General features: G+C 35.4%; 1 protein-coding gene across 1 annotated transcript in view; it reads left to right on the top strand.

The window, feature by feature from the left end:
* The window catches only part of LOC120299781 (follistatin-related protein 4-like), a gene marked incomplete at its 5' end in the record, with an annotated part of 63432 nt that overhangs the window by 29308 nt on the left and 8771 nt on the right, over window positions 1–25353 (top strand). Inside the window, 6 exons of the mRNA XM_039324946.1 lie at window positions 12948–13109; window positions 14517–14651; window positions 16525–16551; window positions 20749–20867; window positions 21711–21860; window positions 23036–23143. Of these exons, the coding sequence (XP_039180880.1) occupies window positions 12948–13109; window positions 14517–14651; window positions 16525–16551; window positions 20749–20867; window positions 21711–21860; window positions 23036–23143 (701 nt within the window). The remainder of the gene's footprint in view (window positions 1–12947; window positions 13110–14516; window positions 14652–16524; window positions 16552–20748; window positions 20868–21710; window positions 21861–23035; window positions 23144–25353) is intronic.

Here is a 25353-nt window from a genome sequence, read left to right as displayed (position 1 = left end):
ATCTCTGCCTTTTACAGGATTAATGGTACTCTTATTAGTTTCTATGAAGTCTTTTAATGCAAAGTATAATGGGGGGGGAGAGGAGTGGAAGAAGCATAAAAGTCTACCATTTAAGCCATGTGGTCGGGACAGGTTATTCCTAACATTCAGTTATGAAAAATATTGTGTGGTCTTATAGATACATCCCCAAATAAGGAATATTTTTTATTTATTCCTAATTATATTCATTGTTCATTTTATCTCTTTCCCTTAATAAATATATTCAAAACTGTAAAACATTGAGAATTAACCACTAAGCACAGGCTCTAGCTTGTTCTTTTATTTAAAAAAAAATTGTTTTTTCCAGAGTTTCCAAATAGAGAATAAACAAAAGAATACAGAAACAAATGTTGACATGTGGGAGTCAGTTTTAATGCTTTCAAGATAACCTCTTCTGCTTTGTGTTAATGAAATCTACCAAATATACAGGCATGTACAAATTCAAATCTATTCAGATTTCAGATACCTTGGAGGAAAAATGTAGGATAAAGTTGGTTCCAAAATAATCATCACCTTAAAGAGTGTCATGAGATATTAAACCATGTTCATCTGATAATTCCTAACCAGATAGTGTATTTAACATATCACATGAGTAACGGTTTTCTTTAAAGCTGCAAAGACAAGCAGTGTTAAATTTTCCTGAAATTACATTGTAATTATATAAGGGCACTTGCAGAGAGCATGTTAAAAATTGGGTATATTTAGCCTCAGACACAGCTCTCAGAAATTTAGATTGTATTGCTTCAATTGGGGTTAAGCTATGATAGTTGCAAATCTATTCTCTGAGAGACAAGTGATTAATTGTAGAGAGTAAGGAAGATCACCTTGACAGAAATATGCAAGAACTGTTACAAAGGCAAAGGGTTAAAACATTTTTAAAGTCCAGAGCAATGAGATCACGTTCAGGTGCCTCCCTGATTCATTGAATTTTTAATCTTCCTGAGGAGTTGATCTTCCTGTTCTGGGGCAGACATTAATGAATATATGATATGCAATTAATGGAAAAAAATATGTAAAACAAGCTTGAATCGTACTCCCTAAGCAAGAGTTGGGCAGTTTGACATCAGGATCCAAAGAGTAAAGTCAGGCATGGATAACAATACAAAATATGGTATTCACCCCCTAGCATCTAGTTTTTGTTCATGTTCCCCTCCACAACAATGTTCTGTAGGTACAATATCAACTTTATTATTGTTGTTACAATTATTACATCATAAGTACCATGTTTTTGCAGATTTCCTGCATGATTCTTGGTCATAGGAAAGGTACTTTGTTGTTTATATAAACTGTCAGAAAAAAATATTCCAGTAACTCTAATTTCTCAGTTTTTCAACTTATGATCTTGTAAATGTGTTTGTGTACAATTTATTTTAATTACTTTTTATAATTATCCATTCCAAGCTATTACAAAGCCATTGCTGCCACTGCTGCCTTGACCCTTCTTATGTTCATGCATTTAATTTTTCTTACCCAAATATTAGATTTGTAATTGCCTCTGCTGAAATTCATCTTACATGGGGAATCCTGGGAAATGAAGTCCATATTTCTTAAAGTTGCTGAAGTTGAGAAATACTTCTCCAAAGTGTTTTCCACCCCTCTCCATCTTTGTGCCATCTTCAAATGTCATAATCATTTTCTACTCTTCATTTAAATCACATATACTGTAAATATGTTGAACAGACAGGACTTAGAGCCCTTTGCTACCCACCAGTAACCACTGGTGTTACTGATGCACCAATATAGCTCACAGCAACAGTAAAATGTATCAGTCTTAAAACTCCAGTATCATTCAAAATATCTGTAGACTCAGGGCTCAAATGAATATATTTTATTCTAACAATAAATAAAATAATTGGCTGTTAAGCAATTTACAAAGCTACCTTTATTTATTCTGTATTGAGAACTGTGTTGCAGTTTAGCCTGAGTATGCTACCATCTGTGTATAATTTTGCAATCATAATAATAATATTGTCCACATAAACAAAATCCTGGAAGACTTTATCAATTTTTATAGAGATCTTCTATAAAACAGATGATTTAATTCACATACTATTAGAAGATGCAATATCTCCTAAAATTAGTTACTTATCAGGTGTAGTCGGAATCATTCCTAAGCATAATGCATTAATATATTGGATTCCATTCGTGTTAATTTACCAAGTAACTGAACCTTTTTTCTTTGGGAAAAATGACTCCCTGTTTAACTAATCTGGCATGTATTGCTTCAGACAGTTCTTGATTGTTGACTTGCCAAGGTCAGTATGCATATTGTCAGCCTGCTTAGTAAATCTCTGTAAATATGAAGCATTCTTTAATGGATGACAATATATATTTTACCTGTGCAATTGCAGTTTTACAGATAAAATAAATCCAAATATCCAGTAGGTTGAACTACCCTGGTGATCAGCTCCCAGTTCTGATTTTCTCTTTCTATACACGTTTGTGGTCATTTCAATTCCAGATGAACTGGGTTTTGCTCTCTGAAATCAAAAGGACCAGTATTATTTCGAAATAATTTGCAGGATGAAACTTTTTGGTTAAACTTAGGAACATTCTAGACATCATTCTAAGAGAATGAATTCTATAACTGTTTGTGGAGATTCTCAGTCATCCAGGTCATAGTTGTCCTTAAGGTGCTTTTTTTTCTTCAAAAGAAAAAAAAGAGGGGTAAAAGAATCCATCTATGTTAGAATTGAACACCCTTCCCTCAATAGAGAGGGAGGAATAAAACACCACCTATCTCCAGTTTACAATGCACTCCTTACAGAAGTTCCAAGAAGATTCCACAACTAATTGCACCCTGATTTGGGTGACCCTAAGGGCACAGATAAACTCCCAAGTGGCCTCAACAATTCTCAGATTGCAAACAACCAGATGACCTCAAATAAATACAATCCTTCCATTCCCCCATCCATCCTATGACAACCTATCCTTCCATCTCCCCACCTCCTCAAAGGGAAGAAAAACAAAAAACAATCCAGTTGCCTTTTGAAGAAAAAAGCACCTATGAGATTCTACAACTATGAGAATGTCTAGTCAGAATGACAATTTGAGGTCTTTCAATCATGTATAAAGATCAACTAAGTTATTTTAGAATATCCATGTCATTTAAATTAAGTTTCTGCTGTTTGTGATTTTGCTGTTTTGCCATCAGATTGCCTTCTCTTTAAGCAGGCTGTTCTTTAACCAGAATAGATCAGAATTAGGATTTCATCCACTTTCAAAGTGGAAGCACATTGAGGTATATCAATCAGATTATCAGATTGAGAAATTCCTACTTCCTCAAAATCTACCTAGTTCCAAGTAAACTGCTACTTCAGTAATTTTTGAATTGTTGCTATCTCAAAGAACTTTAGATGTGTCATGTTTGGGGATGCCAGGGCAGTTCTTGTTTATTTTGTTTACTGTTTTTATTAACCCTAGTCCAGGGTGGGGAACCTTGGCTCTTTTATGATTTGTGGACTTCAACTGCTGGCTCAGGAATTCTGAGAGTTGAAGTCCACAAGTCATAAAAGAGCCAAGTTTCCCCACCCCTGCAGACCTAGCCCAACCCTCTGAAAATCTTATACCATGATAAATTGGAAAGCATTTAAAAAGTCATAAAACTCTTTTGTCTTTCATGAGTTCAGCCTGCTTTTCAAATTTACTGAAGCCCATAGTATGTAAAATTCAAAATGGTAAATAACATTTTCACAATGCTTGTCAACAGAAGGAAAGCCTATTTTTAATTTACTATAAAATGCAAAGGTAAAATGTTGTAGCACCAGCTATAATCTTACATAGTCCTAGCTGATCAATAAATGTGTACTTTCTGAAATGGCTTATTGCACCAACCTTGTAGCCCTTTAGAGAAAAATGAATTAACATGATGGCTTTTATTGGACTTCCTCCCATTTTCAGAAACACATAAGCTTTTGATCTTTTCAGAAATGCACTGCAAGAAGGAAAACAACACATTTTTCAGCACATTCCTTCAGGACAGATATAATTCTACTGATGTTAACAAGGTTAATTTGTGAGTGTGATCAAAGATTAAACTCAGATTGTAAATGTGTCTCGTATATATTTAGTTGACTAATTACACAGAGCAGACATCCTATATTTTTTCCACTTTTTCTTTTTTTAAAAAAGCCTATCATTCTGTTCTGCTGGTAGTTTTAGCAGAAGATTAACAAGGTGGATTTGGATAGATGTTATATACCTCTTTCCCTTAAGTGCATGGTATTCCTATGCAGTGCTTGAATACATAATACAGGATTAGATTAGAATTTTAATCCAGCCAGATTCCCTTGGTTCAGTTGGATGTCTATAAAAATTGAATATATAAATCATTTATTTTAATTACAAAAGGGTTATACTTGGTTTTGCCCTATGCCACACATAGTACAGTGATCCTTTCCCAATGTCAGTCTAAAAATCCTTGGGAAGTAAACACATCTTAACTTTGAAATGGTATCATTACCATTAGACATAAAGAAATACTGTTCGACTTAATGGTCTCATTTTGGCAGAATTACGTAAGGCACTTGAAGCACCAAATAAGATGAGCTTATTCCTGGCAAACTCCATTGAAACAGGTGTGAATGATGATAGTTTGGAGCACATATAAGCTATTGAAAAAGTTCAGTGCAGACCTAACTGGTTTAATGGATTTGAAGATTCAGTCCAGTATAATCTCTTGAGAGTATACTGACTAGCAGAAGAAGTTTAAAGTATTTCTTGGTCTTATTGTATTCTTAAATATTAGAATAGAATAGAATAAAGATTTGGAAGGGATCTTGGACATCTTCTAGTCCAACCCCCTGACCAAGCAGGAGACATTCTATCACTATATCATCCCAGTCAAGTGCTTGTTCAGTCTATTTTAGAAAACTTACAGGATGGAGTACCCACAATTTCTGGAGAAAAGCTGTTCCACTGATTAATTGTTCTCACTGTGAGAAAACTTCTTTCTAGTTCTGCATTGAATCTCTCCTTGATTAAAGAAGTTTTTGCTGCTCCAACTTGTTTATGGAACTTGCCAAGGGCAGTGTCTATAGTTCATGTCCTGTGCTAAGTACATTCACTTACAAGCATATTCCACAGTTCACAATCCACAGCTGTTACAGTGCCTATAGATAGCACAAATAATAACAGAATATTGGATGCAGTATTCCAAGTGTGGTCTTACCAAGGCATTATAAAGAAATATTAATACTTCATGTGATCTTAAGTCTATCCCTGTTTTAACGCAGTCTAGGACTGCGTTGGCTTTTTTTTCAATTGCTGACTCATATGATGTCATTATTTTATATTTTTATACTGCCTTGGACTAAAGCAGGGGTCTTCAAACTTGGCCCTTTTATGACTTGTGGGCTTCAACTCCCAGAATTCCTCAGCCAACTGCTATTTCAGTAATTTTTGAATTGTTGCTATCTCAAAGAACTTTAGATGTGTCATGTTTGGGGATGCCAGGGCAGTTCTTGTTTGTTTTGTTTACTGTTTTTATTAACCCTAGCCCGGAGTGGGGAACCTTGGCTCTTTTATGATTTGTGGACTTCAATTGCTGGCTCAGGAATTCTGGGAATTGAAGTCCACAAGTCATAAAAGGGCCAAGTTTGAAGACCCCTGGACTAAAGCCTTAAGTACTCATGTTCTTACTCTGTAGTCATTGCTTCCAAATCCAAAAGAATCTGTGACTCAGTCCCCAGTGGGCTTTTATACATCAAGAGAAGTATAAAAACATAAAAAAACCCTGGTGAATCTGATTAAAAACTACTTTGTTAGATATTCTGTCCCTAACAATGGGGACACATGCAAAACATGTGTTTAACCACTCTTTTGAACAGTAGACAGTATCATTTAATAGTGGAAGATATAAAGTCTGCTGGAATTGTACAACCAGTAAATTTAGATAAATAAATAATCCTCTATAAATTAACTAAACCGCAGAATATCATAACATACATTGCAAAGTTATCACTGTGCAAAGAAATACCTTCATTGGTCTTGACTCTCTTACCATTCAACTTAACTGGTTGAATTGGGGTCCAGACATTATTTAAAAATGGAGGGAATATCTATCCACCTGTGAATATTTGTCTATATAGGTAGTCCTTGACTTACAACAGTGCATTTAGTGACATCAGCAGTGTCATTAAGTTATACCAGCAGTGAAAAAGTGACAAGACCATTTTTCACATTTACAATCGATCCCCATGGTCACGTGATCAGACACTTGGCAATTGACTCATATTTATGAGAGTTGCAGTGTCACAAGGCCATGTGGTCTCCTTTTGCGATCTTCTGCCATGCAAAGTCAGTGGGAAAGCCAGGTTCACTTAATGATCATGTAACTAACTTAACAAATGCAGTGATTTACTCAACTCTGGCAAGAAGTTCATAAAATGGAACAAAATTTGCTTAACAAGTATCTCGCTTAGCAACAGAAATTTTGGGCTCAGTTGTGGTCATAAGTCAAAAACTACGTGTTCTTCTTTCATGCATTTCCTTATTTGATTTTCTTCTAAACTTAGAAAAAAAACCTCAAAAATATAAAGCAGTGATTGACAAGAGTTGTCCATGGATTCTAGGCTGTCTGTATCACTTGGTATCTGCTATGCCAAGACATAATATAGCTGTGTATAAGAACATTCTTCTGCCCAGTTATATAAGATGAGACCCAAGAAATGCATAAAAGTACATTTAAGACACCGGGTACAGGATACTTAAGAAATGTCTATGACAATAATAAAAAAAGAAAGATAAGGTCCAAAATATAAGAGTATATAATCAGTAAAGAAATTTAATGAAGTGGTTTGGTTCTATGGATAGAATGAATTAGGACTGACTTTCAAAATTAATATATAAAGGAAAAGTGATAGGTCGAAGAAGTTGGGGAAAATAGATATAGTATTCTGGTGAGATGCAGTTGATGAAATCCTCAAAGGAAAAAAAAGGAAACTCATAAAGCAATAGAAGCAAGGATGATTTACATGCATAGCATGATATTGAGATATTTAATGAATCAGTGGTTATACATACATTTAGTCATATTTCCCTTTCTTTTCTTATCCCACACAATCAATTCCTTTGACTTACTCGCTCTTTTTTCCCTTCTATGCTCTGCGTAATGTTGCTTATGCCAAAGAAAATAGTGTGATACCCAAGGCTTAGCACAGTTTGAAATATGCTATGGAGTAAATTAAGCTTTGCCAATTACTGTGAGAGACATAAACATTTAAGGTGAAACCACTATGATAGGCTATCTCAGGGCTTTATCGTTGTAAAATAATTATTGATTCTAACTCTAATCAGGTATAAAATAAAATGTCACTACTTTTTTTTTAAAAAAATGGCAAAATCCCAGATATGTATGGTTTCTGGCCAGAACATTATCAAGTTCTACAATACTGTATTAAAGAATTTTTAATTAAATATATTTATTATTTATTTGAATCAATCTACCTTTATTTCTAAAATAGATTATAAATCTAGATGTATTGTATCTATGAATATTAGATATAACATTTTATGCTAAATATATCAACTTCTAAATAGTTTTTTTCTGTGTAAGAGCACAGATATTAGACAATGCAAGAATATTTAAGATCTCTAATAGAAAAAGATATCATATAATTAATCTATTTGCAGATAATGTGCTCATATGTCTTAGGGATCAAAATAGAGATATATCTTAATGACAGTTTGAATTACATATATTTAATTCAGTGGCAGATTTAGAAGTTCAACTTCAGTAAATCATCTGCTATGTTAATTAATACTGAGAAAAATTCACCAAAAAAGATTGAATAAGTGATGGGATTTTAAATCAATCCAGATAGATTGATATATAGGAGTGCTTATTAGAAAGAACCAGCACCAATTATTATTATGATTTTTTCCCCTACAAAATGGTAAGAAATTTTAAGTCCCAGCAACATCTTTTGGGTTCATTTCCTGGCATTTAAAATGACTTATTCCAAAAAGCTGTTCTTTTATATATTAAAAAAAAATACCCCATTCTGTTGTCTTGTACTTATCTTTGCATAGAGCAAAGAATTATTACCTCATTTTTACTTCATTATAAAACATTTTGATAAGCAGGGTGTATATTTATTTCATTTAATAAGAGAATATTATTGATGTTTATGAAAATTCTGTATTGAACACAAGGGTTATTGGTACAGTTTTTGCTAATAGATTTCCCTTGTTTAGACCAATTTCATTTTGGATGGAAATACTGAATATGTTTTAAACATTTTTACTTTTCCTAAAGATTATGTGTGTAAAGTGGAAGTGGGTGGATGTTTTAATAAACATTCCATTTTTTATTATTTTAGCTTTTTCTCAGGTTACTTTTCAATTTAACTTTTTAGCAAACTATTATTATCAGATTGGGGTTGGGAAGAGAGGTATTCTTCAGCATAATCAATTTTTCAAAGAAACAAAACTATGAATTGTATAGAATGAACGAGCAAACATTTCATTCATGATAGCAGTAATCCAGTATTTGAGAGCCTGCCACAAAGAGGAGGGGGTCAATTTATTTTCCAAAGCACCAGAAGGCAGGACAAGAAACAATGGTTAAAAACCGACCAAGGAGAGAGGCAACCTGGAATTAAGGAAAAACTTCCTAACAGTGAGAACAATCAACCAGTGGAACAGCTTTTGCCTTCAGAAGTCGTGGGTGCTTCATCACTAGAGGTTTTTAAGACTGGACAGTCACTTATCTGAAATGGTATAGGGACTCCTGTTTGAGCAGGGGGCTGGACTAGAAGACCTCCAAGGTCCCTTCCAGCTCTATTCTATTCTTTCTTTTTCACCCTTTTACGTTATGTCTTTTTCCCTCTGAATATTAAAGTACATAGTCTGAAACATGACATGTCCAGACTGAGCAAAGATGAAATTTTCAGAGTAATTTTTTTTCCTTATTGGGGAAAGTTTGGGTTTTTTAAGGAGTAAAATGGATTCCTTCTAGAAGTTCATTTTGAATCTTAAACTTCCCATGTGGTGAGAAAATGGCCTGTGGTTTTAGACTTTGGTGTTTTTAAAAAGAGCTGTATGTTTCTTCTTAAACTTACTCCAAACATTTCTGCACATTTTGGCGTTATGAGGCCATAAAGAGGATGATGTGGAACTGTATGTGGCCCCTCAGATGTCACACTCTTCACATTCTGTAGCATTTGCCCTGGACTTATCCCACTGATCAGATAGGAAGTCTGGAATTAGAATGGTAACAGTATCTAGAACTCCATTCCATGGTCACTTCAGTTCTCATTAAGGTTCAGAAGCTGCCATTCTTTTATTAAAGAGTCTTGGATCTATTGAGTTGATTCCTGCAATGACTCATGAATAAAACAGCCCTTCAGTGCTTTTAGAGAATTTCTAGTTGAGAACGTTGAAATTTTGCGCTTACTCTGAAACACTGAATGGGCCATAGATTCTTAATCCCAACTCTACATCCTCATGTTGTACAGCATAACTTGCTCCATATTGTAGGATGTAGCTGCAATAAGATAAACAGAACAAAGCAAGACTGAGCAAGATTTGTTCACATCTCACACTTGGTTTGAGTCATAGTAAATGATTCTGCAGCTTCTCACCAACAAGCAGGATTGAAATAGACAAGAGGGATACAAGAATACACAAACTTCTGAATTATTGTAGAAAAGCAAAGAAGCTGTTTTGAAAGAATTCCAATCACTGCTGTGTATGAAATCTGATTTCTGTTTGTACTGCAATCATATTTTTCTCCTCTTTCTCTTGCCCAGACTGTGTAAACAGCTACAGGAAAGTCCCTTTGGGGTGCCTATGGGCTATTTCCACCAGTTTTATGTTGTGGTCACAGATTGATCAGCTGTCAGGCTGTTTTCTTTTCACCATGTAAGAAATAGGTCCCACTATAAAGCCAGATGGAAGATAATTACTGTATTAGGCCAAGTTTGTGGCAGTGTATGATAGCCATTGTTGTATCTTTGAGTTGCTATCCAGTAGAGTTGTTTGGATTGGTAAAGTATTTATTAATAATTAATAATTAAATTCTGGGAGTCAGATATTTGTTATGAATATTTTTTGGTACAATTCCAAAATATTTTCCATATTTACTTTGACCTTGATAACCCCATAAGAGCATTTCCTATGGATTTATTCAGAATTTTTCTGGTCTGGTTGCCTGATACTGCTTTCAATTAATTCAGCCTGAGGATGCACATAAGGTGTTAAAGTATTAATAGACACTTCTATTAGAAGTATTATTCTTCATCCATTTCAGCTAATTAAAGATACATAACTTGGGGATGCACTAGATCCAGGGTTTTTTCATTAGAGAACCAGTGACCTCAAAAGCAGTGATTTTCCCAGTTTGGACACAAAGATGTCAAAACAGAGACAACAGGGTTTCATACTTTGCCAATTGTAATAATATGATATATAACACACAGGACAGCTCTTGAAAAAAATTGAATGCCAACTTGGTTAACAATACACTAAACAGAAAATATCAAGATTTAAAGGAATTTGAAGTATTTAATTCAAAATACTTGTACTTACTGTATATTGAATTCCTAAACAGTCTGGACCCCAGCATATATTCCTGTGATTAAAAATGGCTTGCTACATTTTGTGCATTTGTAATCATAATTAAGATGAAGTGATTTATAAAAAGTCTAATTGGGAAGTAAACAAGAAAGGAGACATCTGAGATCAGAAGAGACCCAGAACTTGGGGAATGGCCAAGGAAGAGCCATTTTTAAATCCTGTGGCGCAGCAAAATTTCCTTCTATGGTATTACTTTTAGCAGTGAGGCAGTAGGACCTTCCTTCCTTCCTCCTTCCCTCCCTCCCTTCCTGCCTGCCTCTCTTCCTTCCTCCCTCACTCCCTTCCTTCCTTCCTCCCTCCCTCATTGTGAACTAACATTTCCCTCCATGAGATGTTTCAGAATGATTCCCCCTCTAAAGTATGTAAAATATGTGAACTGAAAAGAGGGGGGAACTGGGGTTAACAGATTTGACCTGCATTTAGGGACTGTTAGGTGGTTTCTAAGTGGTTGTTAAGAGTTGACAAAGACTTGATGGCACACAATGAAAACAAATCAATCAATTAAATAGTAGAAAATGGTACAAAAAATTCAAATTCTCTGCTGCCATCTAGTAGTTATTCAGATTTTCAAAGCCCAGATAGGCTAAATACTTATATATTTTATAGTTGATAATATCTCATATTAGACTATGCAACCAGCAACAAAATGTAGGATAGTCTAATGTTTTGGCAGATAGCTTGTTTTCATTTTTCATTTCCGAAAGAGGGTTTGATTACAATACGTCTGCTTGAACAATAATAGCATTTGCTTCCAGTTTTTAATGCCAGAACTCAGGATGGTTTAATTCCATCTGGCAAAAGGTAGACTCTTTTCAAGTCTTTGAGGTAAAACATAATTAGATTTGTATTAAGTATGTTGCCTAGAAAAGAATTATTTTTTAAGCACCAGCATCATAATTTAATAATATCCAATATACTATATATAATATATTAACTCAATCTGTCTTTGCATTGATTATTGGCTTGTTTTTATTACAAAGGCCTCTGCAGTTGCAATCAAAAGCACAAAATTGGTGAAAAGAGAGTCTTCATTTGTCCAGCCAGTCATTTCAGAGATGAGATAGAGAGACAGACAGAAAGAGAGAAATGAAAGAGAGAGAGAGAGAGAATATATATTTACTCAACTAATACAAAAGCAGTGTGGTCCATAAGTGTGCAGCTTTAAGCAGATAAAACACAGAAAAGATCTTCCAACCCAGTATTTATTTTCTTACCTACCACTGGAGTGAGGGGCTTCATTCATGATCAGTCATGCTCTAGTCATGACCTGGTTGGACTACAGGCTATCCTTGACTTACAACTACAATTGAACCCAACATTACCATTGTTAAGCAAGATAATTAAGTAAGTTGTGCCCATTTTATTATCTTTTTGCTACAGTTGTCAGGCAAATCACTGTAGTTATTAAGTGAATCATGTTGTTAAGCCTAGAGTCATTTGTTTTGTGTAATATGCAACAATATAAATTGGATGAATGAATCAATGGATGGATGGATGGATAGATGCATAGGTGGAGGGATGGATGGATGGATCAATAGATTGATGGGTAGGTGGATGGATTGGTGGATGGGTGGATGAATGGATAGATGCATGGGTGGATGGATGGATGGATCAATGGATTGATGGGTAGGTGGATGGATGGATGGATGGATGGATGGGCAGATGGATGCATGGGTGGATGGATGGATCAATGAATCGATGGGTAGGTGGATAGATGGATGGATGGATGATGCATGGATGCATGGGCAGATGATGGATGCATGGGCGGATGCATGGATGGATCGATGGATCGATCAATCGATGGGTAGGTGGATGGAGGATAGATCAATTGATGGGTAGATGGATGGATGAATGATGGATCGATGGGTGGGTGGGTGGATGGATGGATGGATGTATAGATAGATGCATGGGCAGATGGATGGATGCATGGGTGGATGGGTGGATGGCTGCATGGGCAGATGGGTGGATGCATGGGTGGATGGATGGATCAATGGATGGATCAATGGATTGATGGGAAGATGCATGGGCGGATGGATGGATGAATGGATGGATGGGTGGATGGATGGATTTACTCAGTTAATATAAAATCAGTGTCCTCCATATGTGTACAACTTTAAGAGATAAATTACAGAAAATGAAGAGCTTCATATCCAGTGCTTACTTTCTAACTCACCATTGCCCAAATTAGAAGCAACCTGCCTCTTGGAAAAAATATGTAATTGTACAAGACTCCTGAATTGGCTCTGAATACAGCATCTGATGTTCTAAGAGCTGCAAAGGTTAATTTAACTTAATTTAAAGTCATCAGTTCCTGTTTCTTCTCCCCTTAGTGCCACCAGTGATTCGTGTCTATCCTGAAAGTCAGGCACAAGAACCAGGAATATCAGCCAGCCTCAAATGCCATGCTGAAGGCATTCCAAATCCCAAAATGTCCTGGCTAAAGAATGGAATGGCTATCACACCAAAATTATCCAAGCAGCTCCTTATTTTAGGTAAGGGTGAAAAGAATGTGAGTTTTATCTATCACTGGCAGAATCATATGGATTTTTTAAAAAAATTCTTTACTAATATTTGATCTTATGTCATCTAGATATGACTTTGCCTTTGTGCTACTTGGCTAACATATATTGGGGCCTGTTTGGGATGTTGATTTACTGCACCTCTTTTTTAAATGACTCTACATATATTATGCACTTCTCTTTTGCTAGAGAATTAAGACAATATTCAATTCTTTTTATCCATTATCAGTTGAATGATTCTATGGCTGCTTATTACAAATTAGCAGTTTTGAACAGTGTCAGTAGAACAGTAGATTGTCTCTATTGATGGATGCACCTAGCTGTCCTTTTCAGAAGTTACCGTAATAATTTTATTTGGATGGGAAACCATTAAGGAATACCTGGTTTGTAAGCAACATCAGGAAACTGGAAAAAAAATGTGCAAGAACATCATAGCAACCACTTGCATAATGGCACAAAGAAAATTGCATGGATATGCTCAGGAGGTCAAGCCCAACTGAAAGAAGAGGTATTATACCTTCATAAGTAGTTGGAAAGCAGCAACCTAAAGAAAGAAAGTTATAACATAGCATTAGGATATTACATCAAAAATCAATTCCAATGTGACTCTTGCTTTGGCTGATTGTGAGCAAGCATTCTTATCATGTCAAATCTTAACAGAATTTTCTTGCTATATTATTGTAAGGGTGTTTTTTTTAACTTACCTGTACATCACCCCAAAACTTACAGGATTGAGATGATTTACAAATATTGTAATATAAAGAAAGCAAAGAATAAATGAGGTGAGGAGGATTTTCCATTGCCAGATATGTTATTACAGTGGAACATGGTACTTTCTCTTGGGCTACCAAAGAGGCCTAATATCATCCTCTAACAATTTGGGGAATTACCAGGGGGTTTAGGGATGTAATATCTGCAACAGGCCTCTGTGGTCTGCGTGTTACTTGAGGCCAAAAGATTGTCCGTAAAACGGAAAAATAAAATATGAAGTATATTTCAATCAGGTTTCACAATTCCTCCATAATTGCCCCTTTTATATATCACTTACTCAGCATATCTGTAAAAATTTTCAAAAAAAAGTATTCATACTAGTTCAGAAATGTTAACTGAATGGATATATTTTTCAATTATCCTTTCCTTATTCTGACAAAAGATGTCAGTGTGGATATCTGCAGAATATTCTAGAATCTTCCTTCTGTAGGCCATCTCACCACAAAAAATATTGGACAACAGAATCATTCTGAGGCTGGCCTATAATCCCTTTAATTTCAGCAGAGCTCTCCAAATTAATGTGCTCAGGAGAGCATCCTGACAATTGTTCAGGTTCTGAAGCCTCTTGCATTTTCAACTTTTTATGCCTTTCTTTTTGTGATGCTGCAGCAAATGGAAGTGAACTTCATATCAGCAGTGTTCGATACGAAGATACAGGTGCCTACACTTGCATTGCTAAAAATGAAGTGGGGGTAGATGAGGACATTTCGTCTCTCTTCATTGAAGATTCAGCAAGAAAAACCCGTAAGTTTAATTTATATATCTACTTTCTAATTATATGTCCTCTTTTAATGGACTTGAGTGATTGGAACCAAACTGGATTTTGCCTGCGTAAAGGACCACATACTGAGGTCTAATTTCAGAATGACTGTCTAGTTCCCATTGATCACTAGAAATAAGAATTATTTACTGAGTGAAACAAAACTTGATAGTTTCCTAGCTGCAGATTTGTAACATATGGAAATTTCTATAGTTTTCATTAGTAAGGTAAAAATTTTAGGAGTCCCTGAACATATTTCTTTCAAACTCATTTCTGAAATCGTATATGGTACTTAAAGAATACAATCTTGGGAAACGCTCCCCAAGGACCAATTAAAAATGGATTGATCCAGCAGATTGTCTTTGGAGATCTTTCCAAGCTATTTTTTCTGAATTCCCCAACTAGCACTGGTTTTTGGCCAAATTGGTTCAAAATTATGAGGATTGTAATTTCAAACTCTTTAGGTATCAGGCTGAAGAATGCTGCATTAAATTAAATTAAATCTAAATTAATTTTATTAATTAAATCCAATAATAATAGCCCATTGCCTCACTTCAAACTCATTAATTAAACTATAATTCATGATTTGAAGGGCTGTCCCATTCAGATTGGAAAGACAATGAGATCTGGTAAATCCTCTAATTCATAATTATGTATCCTAAATCATAAATTATCTGCAAAGCTATGTGAAACTATGAGATTCAGTATACCTGGTAGAAAAGAATAGTTCCAACTACTTCCTTTAAGGCCTTACTCAGGTTAGCATTCATTTTCTTTACGTAAAACTAACAATTGCAGTTGAAACTGTCTGTTCTATTTTGATTGCTTTTGTTACCTTCATTATCATGCAGATTGCTAAGTGGCATTGCCTGTGACAAATTCCTTAAAGGCCAATTTACACATACCTTTTTAAAAGATCTCCCTGTAAGATATTTTGCAGATAAGTGTAAAAATGTATGGCATAAATTCCGGTGTGTATATCATAACAAAATCAACAGGAGACCATTGGAATTGAATACATCTGCCTAAACAATTTGCTTTCAGCGACAAACAGAAAGTTGCCATCTTATATTAACTGGCAGAAGAGCCCTAACATCCACAGTTGGAAGAGGCCAGGAGTGCATTGGCTATAAGGTAGCCTCTACATTAGATATTTTAGTTTACATAAAATAGTGTGATTGTGCTTGGAGGAAAACAGAGCTTTAATTATGCTTGTGGTAGGCAGGCCAAGACGTACCAAGCTAACCATGGCTATTCTTAAGGTTCTTCTCCCACCTGGAGATTTTCTATCTGTATGGACTTCAACTCTCAAGAATTCCTCAACTGCGTAGTCATTATTAAATATTCTGGAAGTTGAAATTCACCCCTCTGAAGATCCTCTGGGTTGGAAGACTGCATTAGATATTCCACATTTAAACAACCAGTATAGAGAGTTTAAACATATTATCATCATTATTAGCAGAATAATATTTATTTTTGACCTATATGAAGTTATATATAGGCTAGACTTGAATGTGGTTGGTGCACCTGCTCTATGTGATTTTAGTGTCCCAAGGATTACAACCTTTATGCGGCAAAAATCCAAGATACTTTGGTGAATATGAGTTTCCTACGTACAAATACTTTTGCTGGGAGGGACAGGGGAGTCTGGAATTCTCACACAGAAAGTCAAAATTGGTGAGGTTCCCTCCAATAACTTCATTTCTCTGCAAAAATGTAATCACTTATTTCAGAAATTGCTATTGTGTAAGAAAAAACAAAACAAAAGAGCATTAACGTCATTTAACTGCTACAATGAAATGTTGACATTGTTTTTTGTTTCCATTTTCTGGCTCTCCCATTTCTCTGATGCTGCAGTTGCAAACATACTGTGGCGAGAGGAAGGTACTGCAGTAACATTGTCTTGTTGTAGTGATAATGTGCTTGTCTGCTTTAATAAATCCATAAGAAATCATTCTCCACTGATTTTTCCACTAATGTTAGCAATGTTGGCCAGTCTCAGTTTAAGGCACAGGCAAACCAATTGCATAACTGGGACAATATGAATACAGTAACATACATTTTCAAAAGGGTGCCTAAGACATAATGGCCCAGGCCAGTCTTCTCTCACCTGGACATTTTCTTCCTGTATGGACTTCAACCCTCAGAATTCCTCAACTGTGTAGTCATTATTAAATATTCTGGGAGTTGAAATTCACCCCTCTGAAGAGCATCTAGGTTGGGAAGACTGTATTAGATCTTCCACATGTTAAAAAATCATTATAGAGTTTAAACATATTATCATCATGTTAGTAGAATAATAATTATTTCTGACCTATATGAAATATATTTTAAACATATAGCAACCAGTCCCTGTCATTCTTGCTTCATAATTGTGTTTGTACAGATTATTTAATTAAGCCACATTCTTCAGTGCCATATTTCCTCAGTATCCTGTACATATTTGGGGGGGGGGGGAAATGGTCACACTCATTTCTTTAAGCAAAACAGAATATTGCTTACTATCCATGTCTGTTTATTTGGCATTTACGCATTCAGTTCTTATACAAACTTTAAACAATCAAACATTTTCAAGATTCAAATACCGTATATGCCGGCGTACAAGGCGACCTGGCGTATAAGACGACCCCCATCTTTATCGCCGGGCTGCATTCCTAGAACGTCGTCTTATACGCCAGAAACTACCAGTATTTCCGGCGTATAAGACAACTCGGCGTATAAGACGACTCTCATCTTTGGCGCCGATTTTAGCGCTCACGGAAGTCGCCTTATACGCCGGCATATACGGGTATTCCTTATGAAATCTCACACTAGGATTGGAAGGCATCTATCCCTGGCCTTATTCCACACCATTATACTTAAAAAGTATATGGGGTTGCAAAATAAAACAGTCACTATGAAATGTTCCCTAGGATAGGACAGGACAGCACAGCACAGAACATCATAGCACAGCATAGGACAGGACAGCACACCACAGCACATAGCATAGGACAGGATAACATAGCATAGCATAGTGCATAGCATAGCATAGCATAGCATAGGGCAGGACAAGACAGGATAGAATAGGGTCATAGATGCTGACATTTCAGATATAAAGATATATGAAAATACAAGATACATTTTCATCCACATATCAAAGTATAATTTTATTGAGTATAAATGTTCTTATATATTTGCACATGCAAAAAATTCAACATGAAAATTGTTGTTTAACTTTTTGAACTTAACAAATGCTGATTATGACCAAATGTGTTCATAGCTAACTTTCTAGACCTTTGGCAGACCTATAAACAGCTTGACATCCTGCTGAATTACTGAAATAATCCATGTTGAGGGCACTCTGTGACAGAAGGCTGTATCTTTAGCCCTTAGCATCATAAGGCTTCTTAGATTATTTAGTCCTCTTATTAAAGACATAAGCAATAGTGATATAACAGTGAAATGCACTTTGCAATAAAGAAAACGCAGATATTGCAATTTCAGGATCTCCTACAGTTTTCCGTTTGGTGCTTGAGCTCAAGAAGCAGCAGATCAGACTTACAGAAATCCCTTTCTTCCTTTCTTCCTTTAATTCTTTAATGTCCCCATTCATCTCTCATGATAGGAAAGTAGAAATAGTCATATATGATTAAGTAGAGAAACACCAAACAGACAAGTAGACATATAAAAAGTCTATTACAAAATGCTGAGAAAATCGGAAAGGCAATTTTAGGATTAATTTCAAATAAATATAACATCATAGATGATGACAATGAATGTTTCACTGCCTTCTGAGTTGCTATGTCAGTTATTCCTGAATTTTTAAATTTGCTGTACTGGATATTTCAAAAACAAGATATGACAATCAGACTGCAAATAATGAAAAGACAGCCAGATACAGATACAATGATAAGAGAAAATTATATTTTGCTCATCTGCAAAAAGATTGTGAGAACCATTCTTTGTTTATAATGCTTTGCTGTATTGCAGGTTAATATCCATGAGAGAAAACCTATTCAGTCATGGGGTTACATTATCTTTCTTTGAAATCAGTTCAATAGAATGCTTCAGATGGAAAAAAGAAAAGAAAAGAAACAGGGATGTTCCTTGGAAGAGAATGCTATGTGAAAAGAAGAGTTCTAAAAGCCCATTTGGAGCTAAACTCTGTTCAAAATACAAAATAATTGAAACAGAATATTGTACTTTATAAAACTAGGCATAATTTTTAGTAACCATCGAAATACTGGTTCTCATGGCATTTAGAGTACAATATACAATATTATAATAGAAAGTGTATTATGAATGTGTGTTTGCATCACTAATACATAAACAACATTAAATACATGCTTGATATTACCATTATGATGTATAAAATCTAGAATGTGGATCACGTGTTTTTATCAAAACAATCATGCAGAATAGGAAGTCAGTGTGCATGAACTAAATTCATAATTCACAATTACATATAAATTACTGCATGATTGCTACAATTTGATTAAAAACTTCCCAATTTTACCCATCTGCAGAAATGTGCACTCATTTCATCAGAGGTCAAACTCCACCTTCCAATGTGCATATTTAAATCCCTGTTGAATGGGAACTGACAAGGTTCTCAGTAATAAACTGTTATCTAAGAAACTTTGAGCCAAAGTGTCTTTTAACTGATTTGCAGCAATTCAAGCTGCCAGGCAGTAGCTATGCTTTCAGAAATGCATGGTTCCTCAATCCAGCATCACATTTAAACATCATTCTTCTAGATCCATTTTGATGCCTTAACTGGGGTATTTCTGTGGTATAACTAGGAGACTAAACATCATATGCTGAAATATCAGATTGAATAATCCGGGTACCATTTTTCTGCAAGTTCACATCCATTAACCAAGAAAATAAGTATTATTTGAAACTGTTCCAGAACAAAGGCCTTTTTAAATTATTAAACAGTCTCCAATTCTGTCAATGCACTCTCAGTTCTAGTAGTAGCATGATTTTGAATTATCTCTCCTTGAAATAAGTGGGAGTGAAAGTGGTTAACCTTAACTGGATTAATTTTCAGTCCTGGAAGCATGTGATCTACTCCGGAACATTTCTAGTCTGAACAGGATTTGGGGATCACTAGCTGAAGCAGAATAACCATCTACAACAGCTGATTTTTTAAAATTAATATATATGTATGTTCCATGCAAAACCAAAAAAAAGTAGTAATTTGACCACAATAGAACTATGGACGTTTGGCAGATAAGTACACTATCAATATCACTTGGAATGACAGTAGCCATTACAAAACAGCCAGTATAAATCTGTACTCTGATCACGTGTATTGATTGGATTGCTGAAAAATGATGGAAAAGCTGCTCAATACAGCACACAATGTATTTATTACTGCTTCTGCATGTAATGGAAAATGAAGTCCTCTGTCTAAGTCATGGGACATTCTAATTAAGCAAAAATGTAGAATGCAATATTTTACTAGCAGCTCATTGACAAATTATTTTCTAAACCTTCTGGAATGCCCCAGTTTTCACAGATGAGTGCTGTTGCAATGCTAAAAGGTTCCATATTTGTGAATTAGAGTTTGCAAAATTTCAAAAATGTCTTTGCTTTGGTGGCTATGAGAACTGACCGATCCCCAAAGGCTATTGGATACCAAACAAAATATTCTCTGAAAGCTATAAACAATATGTGTTGCTTCAGTGTGGAACTATGTGCAATATATTATAGGATTCCTGCATTTGAGGCATTTTCCTGAAAAACCAAAATGGTTAGCGGTCTCTTTTTTCATGTAAAGGAAGGAAGCCTGCTTGTCTGATCAACAGACCCATGACCCCAGTTCCTTATTTGAAGGTCTGACTGCTACCACCAAGGCAAAACATTTTTGGGTCTACTTGTACCTCTTTTCCCACACCTTGAACCTGTACTTGTGATATGAACTTTAATTTTGTGAATGCACCAAAAGTATCCTGATTTTTAGGTGTTTTTCTTTTTCCTTCCAACCTTTCCTTGTTAGTACTTTCTTTTTCTGGTTTAGCTTTCATTTTGCTTTTAGACATAGGAAATATGACTTTTTTTTTCTCTTGCTCTTTTTGTTCTGATTTTTTCTTCAAGGTCTCAGTGTGGGAAGTATGTTTTATGTCTTTTCTGAAGATGGAATCACAATAATTCAGCCAACTGACTGTGAGATCCAGAGAAATATCAAACCAAATGAGAAAGTGTTCACCAGTTATGTAAGTCTGAGGTCATGATTAATGTCCAGAGTATTGATAATGTTGATCTAATGCAGGGATTTTTAAATTCTGTAGATATGGTGGCTTCTAACATAAATGATGTCTCCCCTATAAACAAAATTTCCTTGATGATGTGTTGAGGAAATTAATACACTTTTTAGTTTAAACAATTAAAACTAAAACTAGCGGGATTTGTAAATTTTCTGGATTTATAAAGCAAGCAAGCACAAAATGAATTTTTTAACAGTGTCCCTTCTTTCCTATGCAAGCCACATCAAGGGATTTTTTTTAAAAAAAATATTGTGACAACCTTCCCCCATTTGCTCTGAGGTGGGATCCCTCTGGAGGGCCAAACTATTGGGTTCCAAGCCACAGACTGAGAAACCTGAGCCTAATTTGAGCCTCGCTGAATTGAGAAATCTGAGCCTAACTGAATTATGAAAAGAGAGAACAAGATACATAAATGTGTATGAATAGAAAAGTACAAAGTTGAGTTTGGCACTTGTTTGTTGATATGGTGCATTGCATTTGGCTATAGAAAATGCACGTTTGAATACAGAACAGATCCAATCTGAAAGTTAACGTTCATGCTGGAGAAAGATGCTTTGAGCTTTTGGAGGGCAAGGTGGACTATACATCTAAATAATAAATAAAATAAAATTCAAAATATTGCGTACTAAAGACCTGTTTCTAGTACAAGTAAAAAGATTCCTGTTTTAAGTGCATCAACAGTTGCATACTTTTTACTTAAGGTCCTCAGGTTTGGGGGGTGTGTGTGAGAGGGTTCCCTCTTTGTAGATATGTTTGGCAGAGATTCAAACTCCATTCTTCTTTTTATTTCAGGCAGATATCTGTCCTACTCTTGAAGGTGAAGTTGTTCAGTCTTGCCTCTGGGCTTCTGCTGTCAATGTTAGAGACAAATATATTTATGTTACTCAGCCTAAGTGGAATAGAATAATGATCCTTGATATTCAGACACAGAAAATCATTCAGGTAATCTTCCAGTGACAACTCGTTGTTTTAAGATGGGAAAAATAGCCTTGACAGTGCAAAGAATTTTGCTGCTTCCCTAAGGAGATTCTAGCTACTGCCTTAACCATGACTTGCAGTCTACAGTTTGGTCTGTTTGCTGAGGGGGGAAAACCCCTATTTGCAGCTTATTATAAATGCAACAAGCAAGATATAATGGCCAGTAGAAAAAGGGTTATCATTACATGAACACTTCTAATGGGTTCCCAAAAAATCAATGAACACATGCATGTACAATTCTTAGGATTTGCTAAGACTAAGATTATTTTCTTGTATCAAAGTACAATATTCAATATTGTATGTACATATGTAACCAGATCCAATGTATAAGTACCTTGGTTCTATCCTGTTGCAAGAATATATGTAGCATGTGAAGCCTGATCTTTGCACATCCTCACTTAAACTAGATCCTATTGAGTACAGTGGAAACCAATAGTGAGGTTTTCTACAAGGATGACTTCATATGCACTGGAATTAGTGACATTGACTTCCAAGTAGTCATTCCATTCCATTGACTTCTACCATGACATGGTGTAATATGTGGTGTGTTCTAGTTCATCCGAGGTTGTATTTACCTACTTTTAAAAACTGCTAAGGACCAGATGATTTTTACCGTGTCCTGATGCGTAAAACCACAGAACTTAAAGAAGATGTACTTTCTTTTTCACATGACTGTCTATAGAAAGAAATAGAAAAAAATAGAAGCTTTGGGAAAATGGCAAGCACTTTACAGTGCAGGGGACTTTCCAAAGCTCCTCATAGCTGGATGTAATGAACACTTTATGGAGAAAAGCCACTAGACTTAGGTCCTTTGTTGATGCAATGGCATGAATCTGGAGGCAAATTGCATATGTAAAAAGAATGTTGGTGGAGCATCTTTAGAATGATATCATAAATGACATCAGTATTACTAATAAAAGGAGCAGGTCTCAAGAGGCCATGAGGTCTTCTACAGGGCATTTGCAGTCAACATGGCGGTCTGTGTTGTCTAATTTTAACAGAAAATGGAAAACGTATCCAGCAATTCTCATTAGTAGTTTGTTAACTGCATTAGTTTCCAGATTCAGAGGCTGCATTTCCTTTTCATGAAAAAGAACTAACTGGTTTTGTTGTTGTTGTTTTGTTTTGTTTCTTTGAAGTCTCTGGATGTTGATCCTCTGCCAGTGAAGTTACATTATGATAAGTCACATGACCAAATATGGATACTTAGCTGGGGGGATATGAAGAAATCCCATCCAACATTACAGGTAAGTTTCCAATGAGTTTAATAGCTCAGTGTTTATTTATATCTTTCTATAAATTGGATTTTTAAAATAGAAATATAATTATTTATTTGTATACCAATTTTGCAGCCTCCTCTGCTCCTCTGTTCAGAGTAGCTCCATCTTTTGTTTTGTTTTGAACAGTCTGAAAACAGAACTGATAGCCAGAAACATGCTTGTTTGAAAGGTACTGATAATTTCAGTGCCACTGGCTGAAGATATTCCAACATCATTGGGCAGTTTTTGATCTCCAAGAATTATCACTTAATGAAAGAGCAAGAGAAGACACTTTCTGTTGATTTGTCCTCTTCTGCACCTCTTGCTTCATCCTCCTTAGTTTTGGAGGAGCTCATCCTCCAGAATAGATTCTGGAGATGGGAGCAAGGAGATGATGAAGGAAAGAAGAACTGGCAATCTCTTTCCTTCTCTTGTTTGTAAAGACACGCCACTAGATCAAAATCTATCATTCAAGCATAATGGGATTGTAGAAGTCCACCACCCATTCTTCTAATCATCAGAACCAGATTATATTTAAGCAGACATCACTTTTAATTATTTGCAGTTAGTTTTAGAGTTATCCTATATGCTACCGGTAGTTGTCTCCTTTTATTTCTTTTATTTTTGCATTGTTTTCTTTCTCTTATTTCTTTTCATTTTCTCCATCCAGAAAACCCATTATCGTTCTCCTAACATTCTCTTAATGTTGTGGATTGCAAATCATCATAAAAGACATCAAATTTAAAGCATTCAGGGTTATAGAATTGATTCCCCCTCAAAAAAATTGCAGGTCTCATGGAGAAGCTTGAATAAGCTTGAATTCTTGAGCCAAACTGTTTTCCTTTGCTTGGTATAAACACTCTTATCCTCACCAGTTTCCTAGATATTGTAATTTGCATTATTGAAAGAAACAAAAAAAAGATTTTAAAAAGGCAAGATTCTGTAAGTGTAGATTGCCTTCCAGCACTGTGGAGAAAGAAAGAAAGATATTCAAACACATCTCAAAGAAAGATACCCCTACACAATTCCAGCATTAGCTGTACTCACAGCCTTCCATTTACGCTCGTAGAAACCTATGGACTTTGTTGCTTGTTCTTATAACTAATTATAGCTTCAACATTATTCTGATTGTAACAGTTACAAAGCCATCTCTATATGCAAATGATCATGGCACAAAAAGTAAATCACTGCACGTCCATTGTACAAGCTCCTAATTATCTGAACTGTAACACTTTGCAGATTATGTCACACAAATTGTAGAATTCCTAGGATTCTGTTACGGACACTGCGTTACACTAATTTTGTTTATATTGTATTAGGAAGGAAGGGTAAAATATACTGTATTTTCCTGATTATGTTAAATCCCTACATCAAGAAATATCAGATTTATAGCAGTATAATGAAGAAAACTCTAAATATTTGAAGCAAATCTTTTAAGGCTCTAGCAGTTTTGGTTGTGAATTCTTAGCTATACAGTACATTCTAAAGCAGTGGTCCCAACCAGAGACCAGTTTTGTGGAAGACAATTTTTATACGGACCAGGGGAGGTGGTTTTGATTTTGCCTACTTGCCCACTGCAAAGCTCTAGCTGTGCAGCCCAGTTCCTAACAGTCAACAGTCAACATCTGTACTGTGGCCCCAGGATTGGGGACTCTTGCTCTAGTCTAAAGTAGGGATGTCAAACTGCCAGCCCTTGGGCTGGATGCGTCATGCTGAAACTGCACCCATTCCATTGCCAGCAATGGAAAAAATTTGCGATATGTCGTGACACATCATGTGACATTGTGAGTTTGACATCCCTGCTCTAAAGCATTCCTGCTCATCAACAGATTAGTAAACTCTTCTAATGAGTTTACTAATGAGTAGCTATGTTGAATCAAAAGCACCTTCCTACATAAGAATCTCAGAATATAAACACTTTCTTTAAGATTTCACCTTTATGTTTTGCTGATTTTGCTGGAGAAAAAGAGAGTTTTCCTAATAATACAGAATTTCATTTTTAAATATTAGACTTTAGAAAAAATAGAATAGTAGAAAAACCATTTTCTCATTTCCATACATCATCTTCTAATAGCTATAATACATATACCTTTATATAAATGATTAGATATTATAACTTTGCTGTGGGCATTCAACAAAGTGAATTGGCCTTGTGTATTTACATTAGATTAAATAAACATGATTATAACATCCACGTT

The sequence above is a fragment of the Crotalus tigris genome, unplaced genomic scaffold, assembly GCF_016545835.1.
Source record: "Crotalus tigris isolate CLP2741 ecotype Arizona unplaced genomic scaffold, ASM1654583v1 scf7180000024310.2302065, whole genome shotgun sequence".
Classification (NCBI taxonomy): Eukaryota; Metazoa; Chordata; class Lepidosauria; order Squamata; family Viperidae; genus Crotalus; species Crotalus tigris.
This window is presented reverse-complemented; position numbering and strand designations above follow the sequence as displayed.